This window comes from Giraffa tippelskirchi, chromosome 12 (assembly GCF_054371585.1).
Source record: "Giraffa tippelskirchi isolate mGirTip1 chromosome 12, T2T-mGirTip1v1.2.pri, whole genome shotgun sequence".
NCBI classification, from domain to species: Eukaryota; Metazoa; Chordata; class Mammalia; order Artiodactyla; family Giraffidae; genus Giraffa; species Giraffa tippelskirchi.
In genome coordinates, this window is record NC_137286.1 from 23,206,485 (window position 1) to 23,229,082 (window position 22,598).

The 22,598-nt window shown below is 39.7% G+C and overlaps 2 protein-coding genes across 10 annotated transcripts in view; both read left to right on the plus strand.

Annotated features, from left to right (window-relative positions):
• The first annotated feature begins 789 nt into the window (after window positions 1–789).
• BAZ1A (bromodomain adjacent to zinc finger domain 1A) overlaps window positions 790–22,598 on the plus strand; it is a 123,913-nt gene continuing 102,104 nt past the window's right edge. For 6 of the 9 annotated variants that reach the window (XM_081547956.1, XM_081547952.1, XM_081547965.1 and 3 more), the window contains exon 1: window positions 22,363–22,429. The gene's annotated coding sequence lies outside the window, so the exon portion shown is untranslated. Of the gene's footprint in view, window positions 1,149–4,045; window positions 4,137–22,362; window positions 22,430–22,598 lie in introns of those variants that run through there. The other 3 variants (XM_081547955.1, XM_081547951.1, XM_081547957.1) reach the window with 2 other exon arrangements.
• Window positions 7,011–18,248, plus strand: LOC145528590 (uncharacterized). Its single transcript, XM_081547257.1, has 3 exons — window positions 7,011–7,196; window positions 9,918–10,377; window positions 17,035–18,248. The coding sequence occupies exons 1-3, from the start codon at window positions 7,011–7,013 to the stop codon at window positions 17,271–17,273; spliced, it is 885 nt and encodes a 294-aa protein (XP_081403383.1). The 3' UTR covers window positions 17,274–18,248.

A 22,598-nucleotide genomic window follows, 5' to 3' on the forward strand; every position in this document is an offset into this window, starting at 1 on the left:
CCTAATGGGAACTTGTGGGGGCTATGGATTAAATGTATGCCAAATACTAACAGCAAAGCCACAGGCATGATACATTTGTTTGCAAAACAATATTATGAGGATGCAATGCTTCAGGCCAGGAAGAGATAGAAAATGTTCTCAAAAGGAGTGTTCCATATTCAGCCAACTGAATATGGAAGTGTTGGGAATGTACCCTAGGAGAAATGTGGTTGACAGGAGACCAAAGCAGCCTTTCCTACCCTGGTTACAGCCCTCCCCCTAGAAGACACCTTAAGAAGCTGGGATGCCTTTAATTATTTCTTTTTCGCCCCTTCCTTCCTCCCTTCCAATCTTCCTCCTCCCTCCCCCTTCCTTTCCTTCCTTCCTTCCTTAGCTTTCTAAAGTGATTTACTAATATTTTTTTGGCAACTGTATAGTAAGAAAGGTTTTTTCTCACCACCACCCAATCCCAGCTCACAGGTTTTAAGGTCTCAAGCACGTGAAGAAGTGAGTGTTTGTACTCTGTCAAACACTCAAGACCAAGGGCAATGTATGTGTGCCTGAGATAGTGATGAAACTGGGTTCTCTACTCTTGGGAAATGGTAGAAGCCCTCTACAAGTGGAATTACTAAAACGATGAGAAGACCTGTGGCTTAGGAGAGAACAAGAATAGTGAGAGTTACAGATATGCACAACAGAGGCTATGTGATGGTTCATAGCCCCAGGAGACAGAGTTGGGGCACAATCAACAGACAACTTTCATCATAAAGCAGATAGCTACAACTCTTGAGGAGGGGGCAATGTGCTGGCAGTGACAAGAGCAGCTCCTTCCATTGAGGGAACATAGAACTGAAAGCTGCAACTTATACTTTTTCTATTCAGTGCTTTGATTTCCAGCAAGTCACATGTTTACTAGACTTCTCTTAATTTATAAACTGGGTAAATACTTCTTTCTCACCTTACAGGTGCCTCCTGAAATTTAGTCCACACAAAGCTGTGCTCCAGCTACTTTTGTTTTTTAAGAACAATCCCAAATCAGCATTTTTCACCAGTCTGGAACAGATTGAGAGAGAACGAACAACGTTTTCCAGTTACCTTGTTCCCCTTTATGACCAAGCAGGAAGTTTCAGAGCAAACCTCCACCTCTCAGGAAGTGTGCGTCAAACTGGGTATTGACATCCTGTTTAATATAGTCTTAAATTTTTGTCCTCAATTCTAGATGCTCAGTATTTGAATTAAGATGTTTGAGTAATCTGTCCTGTTTCCTTTGACTTTCAAAAGACTCCATATATCTGTCTCTAATGACAAGTGGAATATCTCTATGACTAATAATGATAAATGTTGAAGTTTTTCTTAGTATTAAGTGCCTATAATTATAACTCTATTTATTGCCCTATTCCCTACCCCTTATTCATTTGATCTCTCAAGTAGGTCCTTATTAACCATGTTCTGAGTCATTAGGTATACAGCTGCTACACTAAAAACAAGCAAATAAAACCTTTCAATGGCGCATCCTGGGGCTTCCCTCCAGGACATACAATGTGATATTGAAGTAAGGGAAGTGACAGGACAGTGGTTCTGGATCTTCTAGAAACTGGCTGTATGGTTTTGGCTAAGTTCCTTAACCTTTCTGGCTTCAGTTTTCTCACCTCAAAATGTGAGGGATGGGTTAAGTCTTTAGTACATCCTGTGTGATTGCACTGTGGGGAAGTGGAAATCTTTATCTCAGATACTGTAAAGTCATACTTCTTAAGTTAAAAGAATTGATAAACCATAATGGAAAAAATATTTTAAAAAAACCAATGTACATATATGTATAATGAATCACTTTGCTATACAGATGTAATTAACACAACATTGTAAATCAACTATACTTCAATTTTTAAATTTTTTTTAAAAAGAATAAAGGATGAATATGATTTTATCTTCCTTGATGTACTGACTAAGATTCATTATGGTTGCAAGTAATAGAAATCCAAATGAATCTTGTTAAGGTAGGCAGATGAATTTACTGTAAAGGCATAGAAGGATCTCCCAACCAAAGGAGAGGAATTCAGCTGCACATAAGAAGCCAGGAATGTCCACAGGGCTCTCCCTGTCCTGTGTCTCCCACTTTTTGTACATCTGTTTCACCTTACCTTTTCTCTGTAGACCAGGTTCTTTTTGCTACCCCTGATTACATGATGAAAAACAGGACACCCTGGAAAGTTCTTGAATTCACAAGGTATAGGCACATGAAGAGAAACAGCTCTCAGTCCAAATGCCATTTTTTTTTTTCCAGAAGAAGGCTCTAATCCCCTCATCAGGATAGATGCCCACCCCTGGACTAATCAACTACCATCCAGGTTTAGGATAGCTTGGACTGAACATAATAGTTGTCACCACAATCCTGAGCAGGGGAAGTAGGGAAATTTCTAGAAAAGGGATATAAGTAGAAAATTTAAAAGATGCTCACATACTAAAATACCACTTTACACTATTGAAGTTTTATTTTGAAATAATTATAAATTCGCAGGAAATTGAAAAATCAGTACAGGAGTTTCCACCCAGTTTCCCCCAATGGTAGCATCTTACAGAACTATAGCATAATATCAAAACCAGGAAATTGACATTGCAATCCACAGACTTCACCACTAAGACTCAGACGTCACCACTTTTACATGCATTTGTTTGTATGTGTGTATGAAAAATCTACACGATTTCGTAACATCTTTGTGGATTTGTATAACTACCGCCAAAATCAAGATATAGAACTATTCCCTCACCACAAAGATCCTGTGCATAAAAACACAGCTAAATGAATTTTCATGACGTAAATGGACTCATGTGATCCAATTTAAGACACAAAACCACTGTCACCTCTGAAGACCTTTTTATACTCCTTTGAGTTACTGCTGTCCCTTAAGAGTGAATCACACATCATGTACTCTTCAGTATCTGGCCTTTTTGCTGAGCATTAGGTTTGTTGCATTCATCTATGTTGTTTGCTGTAATTATAGTTCACTCATTCTTCCACAAAGTTATGTTTTTTGATAATTTTATTAGGATATGTGACGGGCTTTCCTCATAGCTCAGTTGGAAAAGAATCTGCCTGCAAAGCAGGAGACCCGGGTTCCATTCCTGGGTCAGGAAGAACCCCTGGAGAAGAAAATGGCAACCCCCTCCAGTATTCTTGCCTGGAGAATTCCATGGACAGGGGAGCCTGGCACGCTACAGTCTATAGGGTCACAAAGAGTCAGACACAACTTAGTGACTAAACCACCACAGGATACATGATATACAATACACCATACATTTTAAGTGTATAATTTGATGAATTTTGACACATGTACATACCTGTGGCAATACCACAATCAAGACACTGAGCATTTCTATTCTGGCAAAATATTCTATAAATTTTCAAAGCTAAAAATAGGTCTTGAAAGAGATCTTAGGACCAAGTTGGCTTCCAGATCCTTTGTGGAAAGTTCGAATAGGTAATATTTACTTTTCTATTGTTAGGCAGACTTTAATGAGAAAGATTTATATGACATACATTCTATCAAAAAACAAATCTGGCTTCACAAGACCATAAATCTAAATAATTATTCTAAACCACCTCCTAAAGTGGCTCTGTGAAGTACTGTTATCTGTGACTGCCAGAAACAAATAAGAAATCCTGACGTGAGAGAAAAACAAAATTTACACACAAACATGCACACACCCATGCACACATGTGTGAAAGAGCTAACTAGACCAAATTTCTGGAATAACTAAAAGGTCAAAATCCCAAACTGTAGGTGTAAGAATGCTGTTTAGAATGACAAGGACTAAAGAGGATTTGTCTATTTTATATACACATTAAATTTACATAGCACTATTCTTTTCTTAAATGTGTACAATGTCTATGCAGTTGTTATAATGAAAGGTTTTTCACATTTATTCACCTATCCTCAAAACTTTCTTGGTAACCTTATTTAACTACCTTGGCCCATTTTGTATAAAGAACTCAGACTAAAGTTTAAGAGCAAGTCAAATGAGTAAATATGAAATTTAGTTCTTCATTTCTCTTCATTTCCTTACTTAGGTCATGAAGAACTGCCTCTTCATCTTCAGACTACATTTGCTCTCCAGAAGTAATAAACACAAACATCTGTGAAGAAGATGTACTAAATGAAGTGAGTGAAAATCTTTATACACCTTCTTTTGTTCTGTTCTCTTCATATAAATGATCTGAAAGGTAATGTTCTCATTTATACAAAGATTTACTCCTCCTGCCCCAGGTACTGGGGATATAAAGACAAATAGTACAAGGTTCTATGCTCAGAGAGTTTATGCTCTAATGAACACATCTATCTAGAATTATAAGAAAATAGTCTTTGCATTTTAATTGAAAGCATAGTGCTATCCATGCCCCAGGTTTTTAAAGCTTTTCCTTACTGAAATGTGTCATAAAAACTAAGAAAAACAAGTTGAAAAATCTAAAAAAGTGCAAAGACATCTTTGTATCCAAAGAATGAATTTTCTCTATATTTTATATTTTTTCATAAAAGCATAGTATTTAGAAATGTCTATGGCATCTCATCACAGTTAGTGTCTCTTAATCATTTAACATATACCAATTGGAAGTCTACAGTGAGCAAGTTTTCCCAAGAGGAGAATAACCGTTTCCAAAAATCTCATTTTACATTTAAAAGTCAGTTTTTAAATTAAATTAATCTGTGTCCAATATCTATATATTCTTATATTGTGGAAGCAGACTAAATTTATAATCTCCACAAAAGTTTCAGAACACCAGTACCCAAACCAGTCATGTCCCTAATTGTGCTTATCACACTGAAAGTCTTTCACCAAATTATTTATTAAAAATCATCAGAACTGTAGATTACACTTCTGTTGTCATATCTTTTAAATTAATGGTATGAGTATAAACTATTCATATGTAAAAATAAGGATTTTTAGCCTGAAAAGTGATAATTGTGATTAAAGACCTATTCACTGTTGATTGTGTTGGTTATATATTGTATGTCTATTGCCAACATGTACTTGATCAAAGATTTCTACGTTTTAGAACAAAAAGTTTCCTATTTCTCCTCTAGTCACCTTCCAACTTCTTTGTAGACTCGTCAGAAAGCTCTTAAGCAAGTAAGCAATTAAATTAAAAACAGTGGAAGTGTTTTTTTAAACAATGGAATTTATTTTGTACTTTACCATTGATACAGCCTCCACATATACCATCTACCCCATTCCTCTCACATAAAGAAACTGCTCTTTGTGTTCCTGACTATCAGTCTCTGAAGAGTTGAACCTGCCTCACAACCTAGCCTGGACCAAAAAGGCTTCCACGTGAGGCCATTCCTGATGTACGTCATCACAGTGACTCACAGTTGAGGAACTGTGAGGAAGAAAAGAAGGATCAAAAGACTATAAAGTCAGAACAAGACAATTTTCAACAAAAGAAGGAAACTATAGTTGGCATACTGTATTCTGGCAAACTTAATATTCGTACCAGGAAAATGTCTAGACTGGATTTTCACTGGTAATTTGAGAGCTCTTAAGGAGAAGACATTGATCACTTATAGCCAGCCTGAGTTTACCCCAAAAAGTTACGCTACACTGTTTCTTTCTCAGAGGGTATTAGTAGATTGGTAGTCAAGGAGAATGCAATACAAAGAGCATAAAGCATTGAGCTCCTTTTGGACAAGATGAAAAACTGTGGATTAGATTATAACACAGTTAGATTTTGTTTGAAGGACTTATACCTAAGAAGCAGATAAATGTTCTCTTGGACAAGTCCTTCAGTTATGCTGCTGGGCTCTGTCACAGACTGCATCACACTTAACATTTTTATTAATGATTTAGATAGAAACGTATATGTAATTAAGTGTGTAGATCATATGTAGTTAAGAATTATTAATGTGCTCATTGACATTAACGAGTCATTTGATAAACCTAATTGTAAAAGCCAGTGTTTCAATTAAAAATCAACTTTATAATTATAGTTCAGGTAAACATGTCCTTCAGTCATATTTGGAAAAGCAAGAATTTAATGGACTGCTGCTACTGCTGCTGCTGCTAAGTCGCCTCAGTCGTGTCGGACTCTGTGCGACCCCATAGACGGCAGCCCACCAGGCTCCGCCGTTCCTGGGATTCTCCAGGCAAGAATACTGGAGTGGGTTGCCATTTCCTTCTCCAGTGCATGAAAGGGAAAAGTGAAAGTGAAGTCGCTCAGTCATGTCTGACTCTAAGCGACCCCATGGACTGCAGCCTACCAGGCCCCTCTGTTCATGGGATTTTCCAGGCAAGAGTACTGGAGTGGGGTGCCATTGCCTTCTCCGAATGGACTACAATCATGTTAATTAAAATTCAGTGCTTACAGGGAACTCAGCTGGTGCTCTGTGATGACCTATAGGGGTAGGATGAGGGTGGATGGGAGGAAGGGAGTCTCAAGAGGGAGAGGATATCTGTATACTTACAGATGATTCACATTGTTGTACAGCAGACATTAACACAACATTGTAAAGCAATTATCCTCCAAAAAAAAAAAATCCAGTGCTTAGAATCAGAGGAATATTGGGTCTACCTACTCTTGCTTGATCAACTCACACAACATTTTCAAATTAACATTGATAAGCCAAAGTTTTCCATTGGAGGCCAACCAAGACAATAGGATTTGGAACTACCCTATTAAGCTGCTGAAGAAATGTTTTTTTGGGGGAGAGAGGGGGGGTCAATATATCTTTAAGTACCCGAAGGAGGGTTATATGGCAGATGTTAAACTTAATATTTGTGACTTTAAAGGACGAAGCCAGGCCGATGCACAAAAACCAAATGTAGGCAAAGTTTAGCTCAAACTTTCTAGCCATTAGGATGTGGGCTACTTTGGGGGTGTGGTAGACTAATGGCCCCCAAAGATGTCCATATGTTAATCCCTGGAGTCTCTGCATCTATTGCCATAAACAGCAGAAGAGACTTTGTAGATGCAATCAAGTTAAAGAAATTATTCTGGATTACCCAGATGAGTCCACTGTAATCACAATGGTCTTTAAAAGATGAAAGAAGCAGAAAAATTGAAGAAAATAAGACGAGGGAAGCAGAAGGTCAAAGACAAAGGAAAGTGTGAAGACGCTGTGTCAATGGATTTGAAAATGGAGGAAGGAGCCATAAGCCGAAGAGCGCAGGCAGTCTCCACACATGGAAAAGGCAAGGAAGCTAATTCTACACCAGAGCCTGTGGGGGTAACCCAGCCTTACCAGCACCTTGATTTTGGCCCATGAAACTCATTTTCGACTTCTGACCACCTGAATTGTAGGACTGTATTTTTGTGTTGTTTAAGCCACTAAATTCATGGTAATTTGTCACAGTGACAAGAGGAAACTGATGCAGGAGATAATGAGCTTTCATCATCACTAGTACAGCAGTAGAGCTGAATTTTTTGTTCTGGGGCATTGAGAATTAGGGGAAGGACTGGACTAGAATTATCTATAATGTCTTTTCCACCTGAAGTGAGTCATCTTTTCATTTTTGGAATATTTTCCCACGACTTAAACAGTAACTTCTGCATCATAACCCCCAAATTCATATCTCTAGCTCTAATTTCTCTCAGTTTCTAGCTCCACATATCTCATTTGCTGACATTTTCATTTGGACATCCTGAAATCCCTTTAAACCCAATAATGCCTCCAGAAAGAAAAATGAGGGGATTGAGAGTTTAGACTACAGACAGATAAATGTGGTCATTCCATGAAAGAGGAACAATAAAGCCAACTTGCCTTCCATAAACGAACAAAACTGAGCAAATCTGCCATGAAGAATTATGATGACAAAGTTTCAAGTGCTTTGGTGCAGCAAACGACATAGAGATTTTTAAACCTCAAAGAACATAAAATGTTTTCCCTTAAGTTATACTTCTTTAAATATTACATTCTTCACAAGAAAAAACAGAGTAAATACTATCTGGACCTGATATGCTTGTCTCCAGCCATCTCTCTCAGGGCTGAGTCCAACGAAATGACGGATAATAAGCATGAGTTAAAACTGCAGGAAGCCATGTCCTACAGTGGTATAGAGTGAAGGCTCTGAGGTCTGCCTGAAATAGAGTCACATTTACTGGGTGAGTAACCTTAGACAAGCTGGTTAACCTCCTTTGCCTCAGTTTCTTCTATAAAATGCAGATAAACAGATTGTCTACTTCATAAGGTTGTTATAAAAACTATGGGAGATAATACAAATAAAGTGCTCAGAACACTGATGGCATGTATCAGTGTCCAATAAATATTAGATTTTTTTAAAAAGGAAGACTTAAATGGAAAGCTTTTGACATCGACTCAAAGGGAGATTCTAGTTTCCAAGTGGCATTTGTTTGCATACAAGACTTAACACAAGGATACATTGGCATTTTCCCTTGGCAGCCTGACTCATATTGGTCCCTAATTACTGCCTTGGTAGGGCATCATTTTTGGTGTCCTAATTTCCTGGCTCATTTTGGTGCTTGACTTGATGTCAACATTCTCTCTGACATCCCAGTGACTAATGCTGAGCATACCACAACTCCCTTCTGGTTCTTACCTTACCTGCTTTACTTTGGCGACCTGACCCACCTGTTCTTCAGGGCTTGCAGGAATGCATCACTCCAGTAGCCCTCTACTGCCTTCACCTTTCATCCATTTTAATAGTGCAACATTCCAGCTCTGACCTCAGCTCCAAAGAACTCTTTGATGGTTTTGGAAAGTTGTTAGGAAAAAGAGTTGAAATTGAGGGAGGGAGGGGCTTTGAATATAAGTGCTTGTGTGTCTCTATATCTTATTGACTAAGATGTCCAATATGTGCCATTAATGATTAAGTTGGTCATGCTTTTAGGACTATTATTTTTTTCAAAAAATAGATACAATAGAAAAAAATGGTTAGCTTATAGACTAAACTATATTCTCTTATCCAAATCAGAGAATATGCTAGACACTAAGTCCGTATGACCATAAAACAGGCACCACTATCCACTTGGTGGCACCTGAATTGTAAATGTCAAGGCTCACAGAAAATAATAAATTTTCATAAGGTTGGCCCTGCCAAAATTAAACCTATAACATGACCACAAAAAATCATTTTAAAGTGGTGTCCAGTGATCAATCCAATAATGTAGAGAAAAGGAAAAGTGTCAATGTTGATTGTAAAGGTAAAGAAATAGAAATAAGTGGTTATGGGAATAAATGGTCACAGTATAAGTTGTGTACAAAACACAAATTTGTTGAAAAATTAATATTTGTATAGCACTTTACAATATACTTTTTTATATATTCTACCTCATTTATTGGAACAATATTATAACATTGATGCTGGTTACACATTGTACGCTTTCACTGTACAATAAGAACATTGTTCTTAAAGAATTTTTGGAAAGACAAGAATTTAATAGACTAAATTAAGGGAGGAGGAGGTTAGGTGATTTGCTCAAGTTCATAATTTAGAAAGAGGCAGAACTGGTACTTAATTACACTTGCTCTGATTCCAAGCTCTGGACTCTCCCCATTATATCAGGCTGCTTTCCTAGCACATGGACTACATTTACATGTGTTGAAAAACTATCTAAATAATCTTTTAAAATCTCCATTCTTACGAATCTTCAAGAAGAGACTACGTTTTACATAATTTTATCCAGTGGGTAAGCAGACTCTTGAGGCATAATCATCTTGAGGTTCTTTTTAATTTTTGATGACTATCAGCCTACTTCTCACAAAAGTTTGTGACTTATGATATCCACCCCACAGGTATATATTAACAGAGGTGGCCGGAGCATCTGCTCTCAAAAGGTGTCATTCAATCAAAGGCAGGCCTGTGTAGGTGACCACGTAGGTAATTGTCTTACTAGCTCACAACCGTCTGATCAGGCCACAATTCATAACCTCACAAGAGGCTGGGTTGTCAACGTGTTCAGGGCCTTTCAGCTCCCCTTCCCGCCCTAGCCCTACCCCCGCCCCCAGCGACCCAGCGACCCAGCCTCGCTTGCTGCCCCGACTTCTGAAGCTCTGTTGAGGGGAAAGGCAGTTAAGCTTCCGCAGTCTTTGGCAAGAGCCACTCCACATGTTGTCCGCAGAAATCCCGTCCTGAAAGAAGAACGGTGCCCTGAAGAGATCTGCACGTCTCTTGGGCTCACAGTCACCCTCCAGGGTCGGGTCCCACGCCGGACGCCTGGCCCCGCGGGAGCTGGAGCTACGCATCCCCGCAGACCGACCGGCGTGGTTGACGCAGAGCGCTGGCCCCTGTCGCCGACGGCGGCTCCGGGAGCCGCGCGATGCGCGAGTCCGCGGCTCAAGAGGAGCGGCGGGCTCTGGGGAGGGCAGGGAGGATGGCAAGGCCCGCGGAGGAGTGGCGGCCCCGGGGCAGGATGCGAGGACTGCGATCAGGGTGACCCGGACGCGAGGGGTGAGCGCGGGGCCCGGGGGGAGCGCAGCCGCGCCTCCCACCCGGGGTGAGTAGCCAAGTTCTTGGGTTAACGCAGGGCAGAAAACAAAAGGGATCTGCTGGAAACAACCAAGGAATGCCTGTATTCCACAAGAGCATCAGAAGACTCCTCTCTAGACTCACTTTCTAATTATAAAAATCCTTAATGATATAGGCCAGGGCTGGGGTCTTAACACCACTTGTTCCCAAACCTCTTGCTGAAGCACAGCGCTTATCTCTAGAGTTGTCTCCTCTTCTTAACAACCTCTGTTTTGGTTTGTTTGTTTGTTTGTTTAAATTGAGCCCGTGGTCCAGTTCTTTTTTCCTCACACTTGATGTCTTGTTTTATAGGCCCCTAAAGATGCTGTGGTGTAGAGTGTAGTCAGCCTATGATATACAATCAACCAAAAATGTCTTGTTGAATTAAAACTTACTTTTTAAATTGCCCACAGTGTAGTCATCTTATTAACAATATAATGTTAAATATTTTCTGTTGTTCAGTCGCTAAGTTGTGTCCGACTTTTGGCAACTCCATGAACTGCAGCAGGCCAGGCTTCCTTGTCCTTCACTATCTCCCGGAGTTTGCTCAAACTCATGTCCATTGAGTTGGTGATACCATCTAACCATGTCATCCTCCATCTCCCGCTTCTCTTGTCCTCAATCTTTCCCAGCATCTGGGTCTTTTTCAGTGAGTCGGCTTTTCTCATCAGATGGCCAAAGTATTGGAGTTTCAGCTTCAGCATCAAAATCCTTCCAATGAATATTCAGGGTTGATTTCCTTTAGGATTGACTGATTTGATCTCCTTGCTGTCCAAGGGACTCTCAAGAGTCTTCTCCAGCACCACATTTCAAAGGCAGCAATTCTTTGGCGCTCAGTCTTCTTTATGGTCAAACTCTCACATTTGTACATGACTACTAGAAAAACCATAACTTTGACTGTATGGACCTTTGTCAGCAAAGTGCTGTCTCTGCTTTTTAATACGCTGTCTAGGTTTGTCATAGCTTTTCTTCCAAGGAGCAGGCATCTTTTAATTTCATGGCTGCAGTCACTGTCCGCAGCGATATTGGAGCCCAAGAAAAGAAAATATGTTGTTTCCCTGTCTGTTTGCCCTGAAATGATGGGACTGGATGCTATGATCTTAGTTTTTTGAATGTTGAGTTTTAAGGCAGCTTTTTCACTCTTCTCTTTCACCCTCATCAAGAGGCTCTTTAGTTCTTCCTTGCTTTCTGCCATTAGAATGGTATCATCTGCATATCTGAGGTTGTTGATATTTCTTCTGGCAACCTTGATTCCAGTTGTGAGTCATCCAGCCCGGCATTAGGTTTAAAAGAGAATATAAGATGTAGCTATTTCATGCACGCTCAGTCGTTTCAGTCAGGTCCGCCTCTTTGCAGCCGCATGGACTGAAGCCTGCCAGGCTCCTCCGTCCATGAGATTTTCCAGGCGAGAATACTGGAGTGGGTTGCCATTTCCTCCTCCAGGGGATCTTACCAACCCAGGGATCAAACCCACATCTCTTACATCTCTTGCATTGGCAGGCAGAGTCTTTATCACTGAATCACCTGGGAAGCCTCAGTCATTAGGGCAACATAAACCAAAATTACAATGATACTACTTATATATACTACTTCACGTTCATTGGGATGTCTATTATTTAAAAATAATAATAAATGTTGGTGAAGATGTGAAGAAATTGGAATTCTCATGCATGGCTGAGGGTTATAAAATGGTACATACTGGGAAACAGTATGGCAGATCCTCAAAAAATTAAACAGAATTATCATAAGATCTAGCAATTCCAATTCTGGGTACATACCTAAAAGAATTGAAAACAGGAACTCAAACATGTACTTCAGTATTAATAACAGTATTATTCACAATAGCCAAACAGTAGAAACAATCCAAATGCCTATCAACAGATGAATAAACAAATGTCATATATACATGCAATGGAATATTTTTCAGCCTTCAAAAGAAATGAAATTCTGATACATAGTACAACATGGATAACCTTGAAAACATGGAGCTAAGTGAAATAACACATTTTTATTTGGTTTCGATTTGATTAATTGAATAATCCTTCCCATATTAAATAGCCACTTTTATCATATTCCAAATTCTTTTGTTTTAAATTGTATTTCTCTACTTACTATTCAATTTAGCTAATTTGCCTATTCATAATCCATTACCACAGTGTGAAATTATTACTGCTTTACAATACAGTTTAATATCTTTTTTCAGAGTTGTATTAGCTTCTAAGATAGACTTGAGATCGTCTCTGTTAAAGAATAGATTTCCTCTTATTTACTTCAGCTTATGAAAATATTTTTGAATCTTAATTCTGAGATACTGTTTGCTACCTCTCTTTTTTGTATGACCATAATATTTTATAACCATGCCTATAGATCTTAATTCAATATAAAATTTTCAGCCAGAAATAGAGTCCTATAGCATTGTCCTAGAGCTTTATTTATTACTCTCAGTATGGTCTATGGACCAACTCCACTAATGGTGTTTGGGAACTTGTTATAAATTTTGAGTCTCAGGCTGTAACCCAGAATTACTAATTCAAAATCTGCATTTTAACAAGATTCCTCAAGTGATTTGTATGCACATAAAAGTTTGAGACCAGTGTACAATAAAGATTTCCCTGTAGGATAGTAATTCACAACCTTCACTGAACATTAAATTCACCTGGGGGAGCTTTTAAAAAATACTGAGGATGCTACATAGAAAACCCTAAAGACTCTACTAGAAAATTACTCGAGTTAATCAATGAATATAGTAAAGTTGCAGGATATAAAATTAACACACAGAAATCCCTTGCATTCTTATACTCCAATAATGAGAAAACAGAAAGAGAAATTAAGGAAACAATACCATTCACCATTGCAACAAAAAGAATAAAATACTTAGGAATATATCTACCTAAAGAAACAAAAGACTTATATATAGAAAACTATAAAACACTGATGAAAGAAATCAAAGAGGACACAAACAGATAGAGAAATATACCGTGTTCATGGATTGGAAGAATTAATATAGTGAAAATGAGTATACTACCCAAAGCAATCTATAGATTCAATGCAATCCCTATCAAGCTACCAATGGTATTTTTCACAGAACTAGAACAAATCATCTCACAATTTGTATGGAAATATAAGAAACCTCGAATAGCCAAAGCAATCTTGAGGAAGAAGAATGGAACTGGAGGAATCAACCTGCCTGACTTCAGGCTCTACTACAAAGCCACAGTCATCAAGACAGTATGGTACTGGCACAAAGATAGAAATATAGATCAATGGAACAAAATAGAAAGCCCAGAGATAAACCCACGCACCTATGGACACCTTATCTTCGACAAAGGCGGCAAGAATATACAATGGAGAAAAGACAATCTCTTTAACAAGTGATGCTGGGAAAACTGGTCAACCACTTGTAAAAGAATGAAACTAGAACACTTCCTAACACCGTACACAAAAATAAACTCAAAATGGATTAAGATCTAAACGTAAGACCAGAAACTATAAAACTCCTAGAGGAAAACATAGGCAAAACACTCTCCGACATAAATCACAGCAGGATCCTCCATGACCCACCTCCCAGAATATTGGAAATAAAAGCAAAAATAAACAAATGGGACCTAATTAAAATTAAAAGCTTTTGCACAACAAAGGAAACTATAAGCAAGGTGAAAAGACAGCCTTCAGAATGGGAGAAAATAATAGCAAACGAAGCAACAGACAAACAATTAATCTCAAAAATACACAAGCAACTTCTGCAGCTGAATTCCAGAAAAATAAACGACCCAATCAAAAAATGGGCCAAAGAACTAAACAGACATTTCTCCAAAGAAGACATACAGATGGCTAGCAAACACATGAAAAGATGCTCAACATCACTCATTATTAGAGAAATGCAAATCAAAACCACAATGAGGTATCATTTCACACCAGTCAGAATGGCTGCTATCCAAAAGTCTACAAGCAATAAATGCTGGAGAGGGTGTGGAGAAAAGGGAACCCTCTTACACTGCTGGTGGGAATGCAAACTAGTACAGCCACTATGGAGAACAGTGTGGCGATTCCTTAAAAAACTGGGGATAGAACTGCCATATGACCCAGCAATCCCACTGCTGGGCATACACACCGAGGAAACCAGAACTGAAAGAGACGCGTGTATCCCAGTGTTCATCGCAGCACTGTTTACAATAGCCAGGACATGGAAGCAACCTAGATGTCCATCAGCAGACGAATGGATAAGGAAGCTGTGGTACATATACACAATGGAATATTACTCAGCCATTAAAAAAATACATCTGAATCGGTTCTACTGAGATGGATGAAACTGGAGCCCATTATACAGAGTGAAGTAAGCCAGAAAGACAAACAACAATACAGTATACTAATGCATATATATGGAATTTGAAAGATGGTAACGATAACCCTATATGCGAGACAGAATAAGAGACACAGATACATAGAACAATTTTATGGACTCTGAGGGAGAAGGTGAGGGTGGGACGTTCTGGGAGAATAGCATTGAAACATGTATATTATCATATGTGAAACAGAACACCATTCCATGTTCGATGCATGAGACAAATGCTCAGGGCCGGGGCAATGGGATGACCCAGAGGGATGGGATGGGGAGGGAGGTGGGTGGTGGGTCCAGGAGGGGGAACACATGTAAACCCATGGCTGATTCATGTCAATGTATGGCAAAAACTATTACAATATTGTAAAGTAATTAGCCCCCAACTAAAATAAATAAATTTATTAAAAAAAAAATACTGAGGATGGACTGCACCCCTAGAGATTGATTTAACTAGTCTAGGGTCAGGACCCTTGGCACTGGTATTTTTAAAAACTCAGTTGCAGCCAGAATTCAGAAACAGTGCTCTAGAATTACAGCTTGCCATTGTCAGGGTCCCAGTTACTTAAAAAGAAAGGATGCATTTATTATCTGATGTGGTGTCATTCAGTTCAGTTCAGTCGCTCAGTCGTGTCCGACTCTTTGCAACCCCATGGACTGCAGCACACCAGGCCTCCCTGTCCATCACCAACTCCCAGAGTTTACTCAAACTTATGTCCATTGAGTCGGTGATGCCATCCAACCATCTCATCCTCCATCTCCCGCTTCTCCTCCCACCTTCAAACTTTCCCAGCATTAGGGTCTTTTCAAATGAGTCAACTCTTCACATCAGATGGCCAAAGAATCAGAGTTTCAGCTTCAACATCAGTCCTTCCAATGAGTATTCAGGACTGATTTCCTTTAGGATGGAGTGGTTGGATCTCCTTGCAGTCCAAGGGACTCTCAAGAGTCTTCTCCAACACCATAGTTCAAAAACATCAATTCTTCGGCACTCAGCTTTCTTTATAGTCCAACTTTCACATCCATACATGACTACTGGAAAAACCATAGCCTTGACTAGACAGATCTTTGTTGGCAAAGTAACGTCTCTGCTTTTTAATATGCTGTCTAGGTTGGTCATAACTTTTCTCCCAAGGAGTAAGCGTCTTTTAATTTCATGGCTGCAGTCACCATCTGCAGTGGTTATGGAGCCCCCAAAAATAAAGTCTGCCACTGTTTCCACTGTTTCCCCATCTATCTGCCATGAAGTGATGGGACCGGATGCCATGATCCTTGTTTTCTGAATGTTGAGCTTTAAGCCAACTTTTTCACTCTTCTCTTTCGCTTTCATCAAGTGGTGTCATTAGGGTGAAAAAAATGTGATAAAAAAACATTATTCATGTAACTTGCATCTCTGAACTTAGTCTTCATGCCTAACTCACTTGGCTTTTCCCTCACCGTTTCTTTGGTTTTCTTGATAAATGACTCTTGCTTCCTGCTAGCCACCTCTTCATCTTTCTGTTCTGACACCCAATAAAGGTTTCAGACTTGTCTGCCATTTATAATTAGCAGCCATTTCTAATAAGATTGATTCCTGCCTGTGTTTCTGTTCTCCTGCCTTAAATATTCCTCTTCATGAACTTATATAATTTGATCCCTGCCTAATAGTTCCAGGTTTGATTTAAGAGATTTTAATTCCTCATACAGCTAAAATTCCATACTTTGAATAGCTATATCATAGTGGTCAGCTCCTCTTAACTGTTCACCCATGGTGATTAGCGAAGACAGACTACAGAATTCCCCTGATAAAGCAACCCAGTAACTTTAGCAAAAGAGGAAAGAAGATTCGTTTTGTATGACATTTTGAGAGAATACATTTTGGCTCCTAATTAGAAATATGTGCTTCCATGTTGCAGGTTCTCAAAATCAAGCTTTACACTGAGTAATTATTGAAATATAAACTATTGAAAATTTGGAAAGTAACTAGTCTACAGTTTTCCAGAAACCTTCTTATCCCATCCCTTTAAAATATTATTTCTCAGAGATTACTAACACTGATGCTGAAATCAATGGCCAAATTCTTCCAGCATCTAAGTATATAATTCTCAGGAGTCCTGGAATCTTGAACTCTGTTGGAGTGGCTGGCTGATTCTTATTATTTCTTCACCTATTGTGAGCTTCTAGTCTGCTTTTAGGTTTGTTCACTTAACATACATGAATGAAGCACCACAGCATGCTGAACTTGGACAAGCTTGAATAATCAAGGAGTTTCTCTCCATTTACAGGTGACAATGTATATGTCCCCAACCAGTACAGACTCTGTGTGAATGAAGTAAACCCCGTGAACAGTATAAAAAGGCAAAAAGATATGACACTGAAAGATGAACTCCCCAGGTCGGTAGATGCCCAATATGCTACTGGAGAAGAGCGGAGAAATAACTCCAGAAAGAATGAAGAGATGGAGCCAAAGCAAAAACAGCACCCAGTTGTGGGTGTGACTGATGATGGAAGTCTGATGCTGTAAAGAACAATATTGCATAGGAACCTGTAATGGTAGGTCCATGAATCAAGATAAATTGGAAGTGGTCAAACAGGAGATGGCTAGGAATCAGTGAACTAAAATGGACTGGAATGGGTGAATTTAACTCAGATGACCATTATATCTACTACTGTGGGCCAGAATCCGTTAGAAGAAATGGAGTAGCCCTGAGAGTCAGCAAAAGAGTCCGAAATGCAGTACTTGGATGCATTCTCAAAAATGACAGAATGATCTCTGTTCATTTCCAAGGCAAACCATTCAATATCACAGTAATCCAAATCTGTGCCCCAAACACTAATGCTGAAGAAGCTGAAGTTGAGCGGTTCTATGAAGACCTACAAGACTTCTAGAACTAACACCCAAAGAAGATGCCCTTTTCATCATAGGGGACTGGAATGCAAAAGTAGGAAGTCAAGAGATACCTGGAGTAATAGGCAAATTTGGGCCTGAAGTACAAAATGAAGCAGGGCAAAGGCTAACAGAGTTTTGCCAAGAGAACACATACGTCAACACCCTCTTCCAACAACACCAGAGACAACTCTACACATGGACATCACCAGATGGTCAATACCAAAATCAGATTGATTATATCCTTTGCAGCCAAAGATGGAGAAGCTCTATACAGTCAGCAAAAACAAGACCGGGAGCTGACTGTGGCTCAGATCATGAACTCCTTATTGGCAAATTCAGACTTAAATTGAAGAAAGTAGGGAAAACCACTAGACCATTCAAGTATGACCTAAATCAAATCCCTTACGATTATACAGCGGAAGTGACAATTAGATTCAAGGGATTAGATCTATAGACAGAGTGCCTGAAGAACATTGGACAGAGGTTCATGATATTGTACAGGAGGCAGTGATCAAGACCATCCCCAAGAAAAAGAAATACAAAAGGGCAAAATGGTTGTCTGAGGAGGCCTTATGAATAGCTAAGAAAAGAAGAGAAGCTAAAGGCAAAGGAGAAAAGGAAAGATATACCCATTTGAATGCAGAGTTCCAAAGAATAGCAAGGAGAGCTAAGAAAGCCTTCCTCAGTGATCAATGCAAAGAAACAGAGGAAAACAATAGAATGGGAAAGACTAGAGATCTCTTCAAGAAAATTAGAGATACCAAGGGAACATTTCATGCAAAGATGGGCACAATAAAGGACAGAAATGGCATGGACCTAACAGAAGCAGAACGTATTAAAAAGAGGTGGCAAGAATACACAGAAGAACTGTACAAAAAAGATCTTCATGACCCAGATAACCACGATGGTGTGATCACTGGACTAGAGCCAGACATCCTGGAATGCAAAGTCAAGTGGGCCTTAGGAAGCATTACTATGAAAGCTAGTGGAGGTGATGGAATTTCAGTTGAGCTATTTCAAATCCTAAGAGATGATGCTGTGAAAGTGGTGCACTCAATATGCCAGCAAATTTGGAAAACTCAGCAGTGGCCACGAGACTGGGAAAGGTCAGTTTTCATTCCAATCCCAAAGAAAGGCAATGCGAAAGAATGTTCAAACTACTGCACAATTGCACTCATCTCATATGCTAGCAAAGTAACCCTCAAAATTCTCCATGCCAGGCTTCAACAGTATGTGAACTATGAATTTCCAGATGTTCAGGCTGGATTTAGAAAAGGCAGAGGAACCAGAAATCCAATTCGCAAATTCTGTTGGATCATTGAGAAAGCAAGAGAGTTCCAGAAAAACATCTACTTCTGCTTTATTGACTACACCAAAGCCTTTGACTGTGTGGAGCACAACAAACTGTAGAAAATTTTTAAAGAGATGGGAATACCAGACCACCTAACCTGCCTCCTGAGAAATCTGTATGCAGATCAAGAAGCAACAGTTAGAACTGGACATGGAACAACAGATTGGTTCCAAATTGGGAAAGGATTACATCAAGGCTGCATATTGTCACCCTGCTTATTTAACTTATATGCAGAATACATCATGTGAAATGCTGGGCTGGATGAAGCACGAGCTGAAATCAAGATTGCCAGGAGAAATATCAATAACCTCAGATATGCAGATGACACCACCCTTATGGCAGAAAGCAAAGAAGAACTAAAGAGCCTCTGTTGAAGGTGAAAGAGGAGAGTGAAAAGTTGGCTTACAACTCAACATTCAGAAAACTAAGATCATGGTCTATCTGGTCCCATCACTTCATAGCAAATAGATGGGGAAACAGTGGAAACAGTGACAGATTTTATTTTGGGGGGCTCCAAAATCACTGCAGATTGTGATTGCAACCATGAAATTAAAAGACACTTGCTCCTTGGAAGAAAAGCTATGACCCACCTAGACAACATATTATAAAGCAGAGACATTTTTTTGCCGACAAAGGTTCGTCTAGTCAAAGCTATGGTTTTTCCAGTAGTCGTATATGGATGTGAGAGTTGGACTATAAAGAAAGCTGAGCACCAAAGAATTGATGCTTTTGAACTGTGGTGTTGGAGAAGACTCTTGAGAGTCCCTTGGACAGCAAAGAGATCCAACCACTCCATCCTAAAGGAAATCAGTCCTGAATATTCATTGAAAGGACTGATGCTAAAGCTCCAGTACTTAGGCCACCTAATGAGAAGAACTGACTCATTAGAAAAGACCTTGATGCTGGGCAAGACTGAAGGCAGGAGGAGAAGGGGACGAGAAGCTGAGATGGTTGGGTAGAATCACCGATTCAATGGACATGAGTTTGAGTAAGTTCCGGGAGTTGATGATGGACAGGGAGGCCTGGCGTGCTGCAGTCCATGGGGTCGCAAAGAGTCAGACACGACTTAGCGACTGAACTGAACTTAACTGACTGAACTCGAGTCTCTTTTTTCCAACTTAAAATCATACCATTCCTTCAAGCAGTAGGCCTATTTCTCTTTGAAATATTTCTTTCCACAACCTCCTGAGGAGAATCTGCAGGTGAAAGATGAAGAGAATTTTATTATCAAGACAGAAATTTAACATCTTTGGTATTTTGGGCTTACAGTTAGAGTGCTAAAGGCAGACTTGGCTCAACAAATATTTATCAACAAGTCACTTGTAATACTTTTAATGATCTGTCTCAAAAATATGTCTTTCCCAACTTCAGAATAGTAGAAGGGGAGAGAGTTAATTATGATGACTGAAAGGCTAATATTTACTCCATGCCTGGAGCCCATTTTATTTGATCCTTAGAACAACTCTCTGAGGAAGGCACTAACTTCCATTACTGATCAGGAAGTAGGCACAGGATCAGGAAATAAACACAGACAGACATTGTTTAGTTGCAGCTATTAAAATGCCAGAGTTAGAATTCAAACCCAAGCCTGCCTGACTTCACGGTGTGAGAAACCATCACACAAACTGCTCCCTTATATGCTGTTGTTCTTTGCTACGCTAGAAAGGAAAGGTACCTTCCTGCCTGCCTTCGAGTTGTCAGGGGGATAGGGAAGACTCAGATTTGAAATGGTGTTTGGAAGCTGCTGACTAAGCCATTTCATCTCTTGTTAATTCCATCCCTATTGTGTTTCTGGGGCTTCTCTGGTAGTTCAGTGGTAAAGAATCTGCCTGCAATGCAGGAGACCCAGGTTTGACCCCTGGATCGGGAAGATCCCCTGGAGGAGGGCAGGGCAACTCGCTCTAGTACTCTTGCCTGGAGAATCCCACGTACAGAGGAGCCTGGTAGGCTGCAGTCCATAGGGTAGCACAGAGTTGGATACGACTGAAGCGACTAAGCAGCAGCAGCATTGTCTGTGGTGGTGGGTTTTGGTTTTTTATTTTGTTTTGTTTTTATAAAACACTGCTTTCCTTCAGGAACCTGTGAAAAAAAGAAGGGTGGGGTAATGGTCCTTTTCTAGGGCCTCTGCTCTATTTTTGGAGGAGGGTTTATGGGCTCAACAGTGCCCAGAGGGCCTATTTAAATGCATGCTTTCTTTTCTGTCTTTGGCGTCCCTGCAGATATCTGAAACAGATGAAAATATGGACATATACCCTCCCTCAAGTATTTTATCTATATTATCTGTATCTTTTAAAAAAAATTGTTTTAATTTATTTTTTGAATTTTTGGCTGTGCTAGGTCTTCATTGCTGCACAGGCTTTGCTCTAGTTGCAGAGAGCAGATGCTTAGTCGCTCAGTCGTGTCTGACTCTTTGTGACCCCATGAACTGTATAGCCCCCCAGGCTCCTTTGTCCATGCAGATTCTCCAGATGAGAATACTGGAATGGGTTGCCATACCCTCCTCCAGGGGATCTTCCCAACCCAGGGATTGAACCCAGGTCTCCCACATTGCAGGGGAATTCTTTATTTTCTGAGCCACCAGGGAAGCCCAAGAATACTGGAATGGGTAGCCTATCCCTTCTCCAGGGGAACTTTCTGACCCAGGATTCAAACCAGGGTCTCCAGGATTGCAGGTGGATTCTTTACCAGCTGAGCTACCAGGGAAGCCCTATATTATCTGTATCTTTATATTTTGAGCACAACACCTGATTATAGCCATATATCAAAATTGTGTACAAAGAATAACTGAGAAAAGAGAGTAAGACTATGCAGAGGACAGGGGTCACTCTCTAATTGCGGTGCACGTACATCTCGCTGCAGCAGGCCCTCCTGTTGTGGAGCACAGGCTCCAGGGCACATGGGCTTCAGCAGTTGCAGCCCGAGGGCTCAGTAGTTAGGGCTCCTGGGCTTAGTTGCTCTGGAGCATGTGGGATCCTCCTAGATCAGGGATCAAACCCATGTCTCCTGAAGTGGCAGGTGGATTCTTTACCACCAAGCCACCAGAGAAGCCCTATATTATCTGTATCTTTATATTTTGAGCTCAACACCTGATTATAGGCATATATCAAAACTGTGTGCAAAGAATAACTGAAAAAGGAGAGTAACAGTGTTTTTCTCTAATAACTTAAATGTTGAGTAATCTCAGCTTTCCTAATAAAAGAGATTGAAAACACATGTTTATCTTTACTTCACTCTAATTGTCAGTTAAGTCACCTTTCCCACTTCAGTATTGGCTCACTTGCTGATTATGGGCAACTTTAATAGAATGTTGAGATTATACTACTGTTTTCCTGTAGGTTACTGGTTTTTAACTGCTGGGAGGAAAAAACCAGTAGAATAAATAGAATACATTCACAGCAATATGAAATTCAGCCTGTAACTTTCCAACACCAAAAAAAAGGTAATTAATTATTTCTTAGCTGTTTAGAACTTTCGTTATCTGTAACTGCATTTAGTATTTATGGTTTGACTATTTTGAATACTGTTTGGAATCAACTGTCTAATACTCCAGCTTGTTTGAAAAACTGGGAACGAGGTGAAGTTTTTCTCATGACTCCTTTATCTCCTTT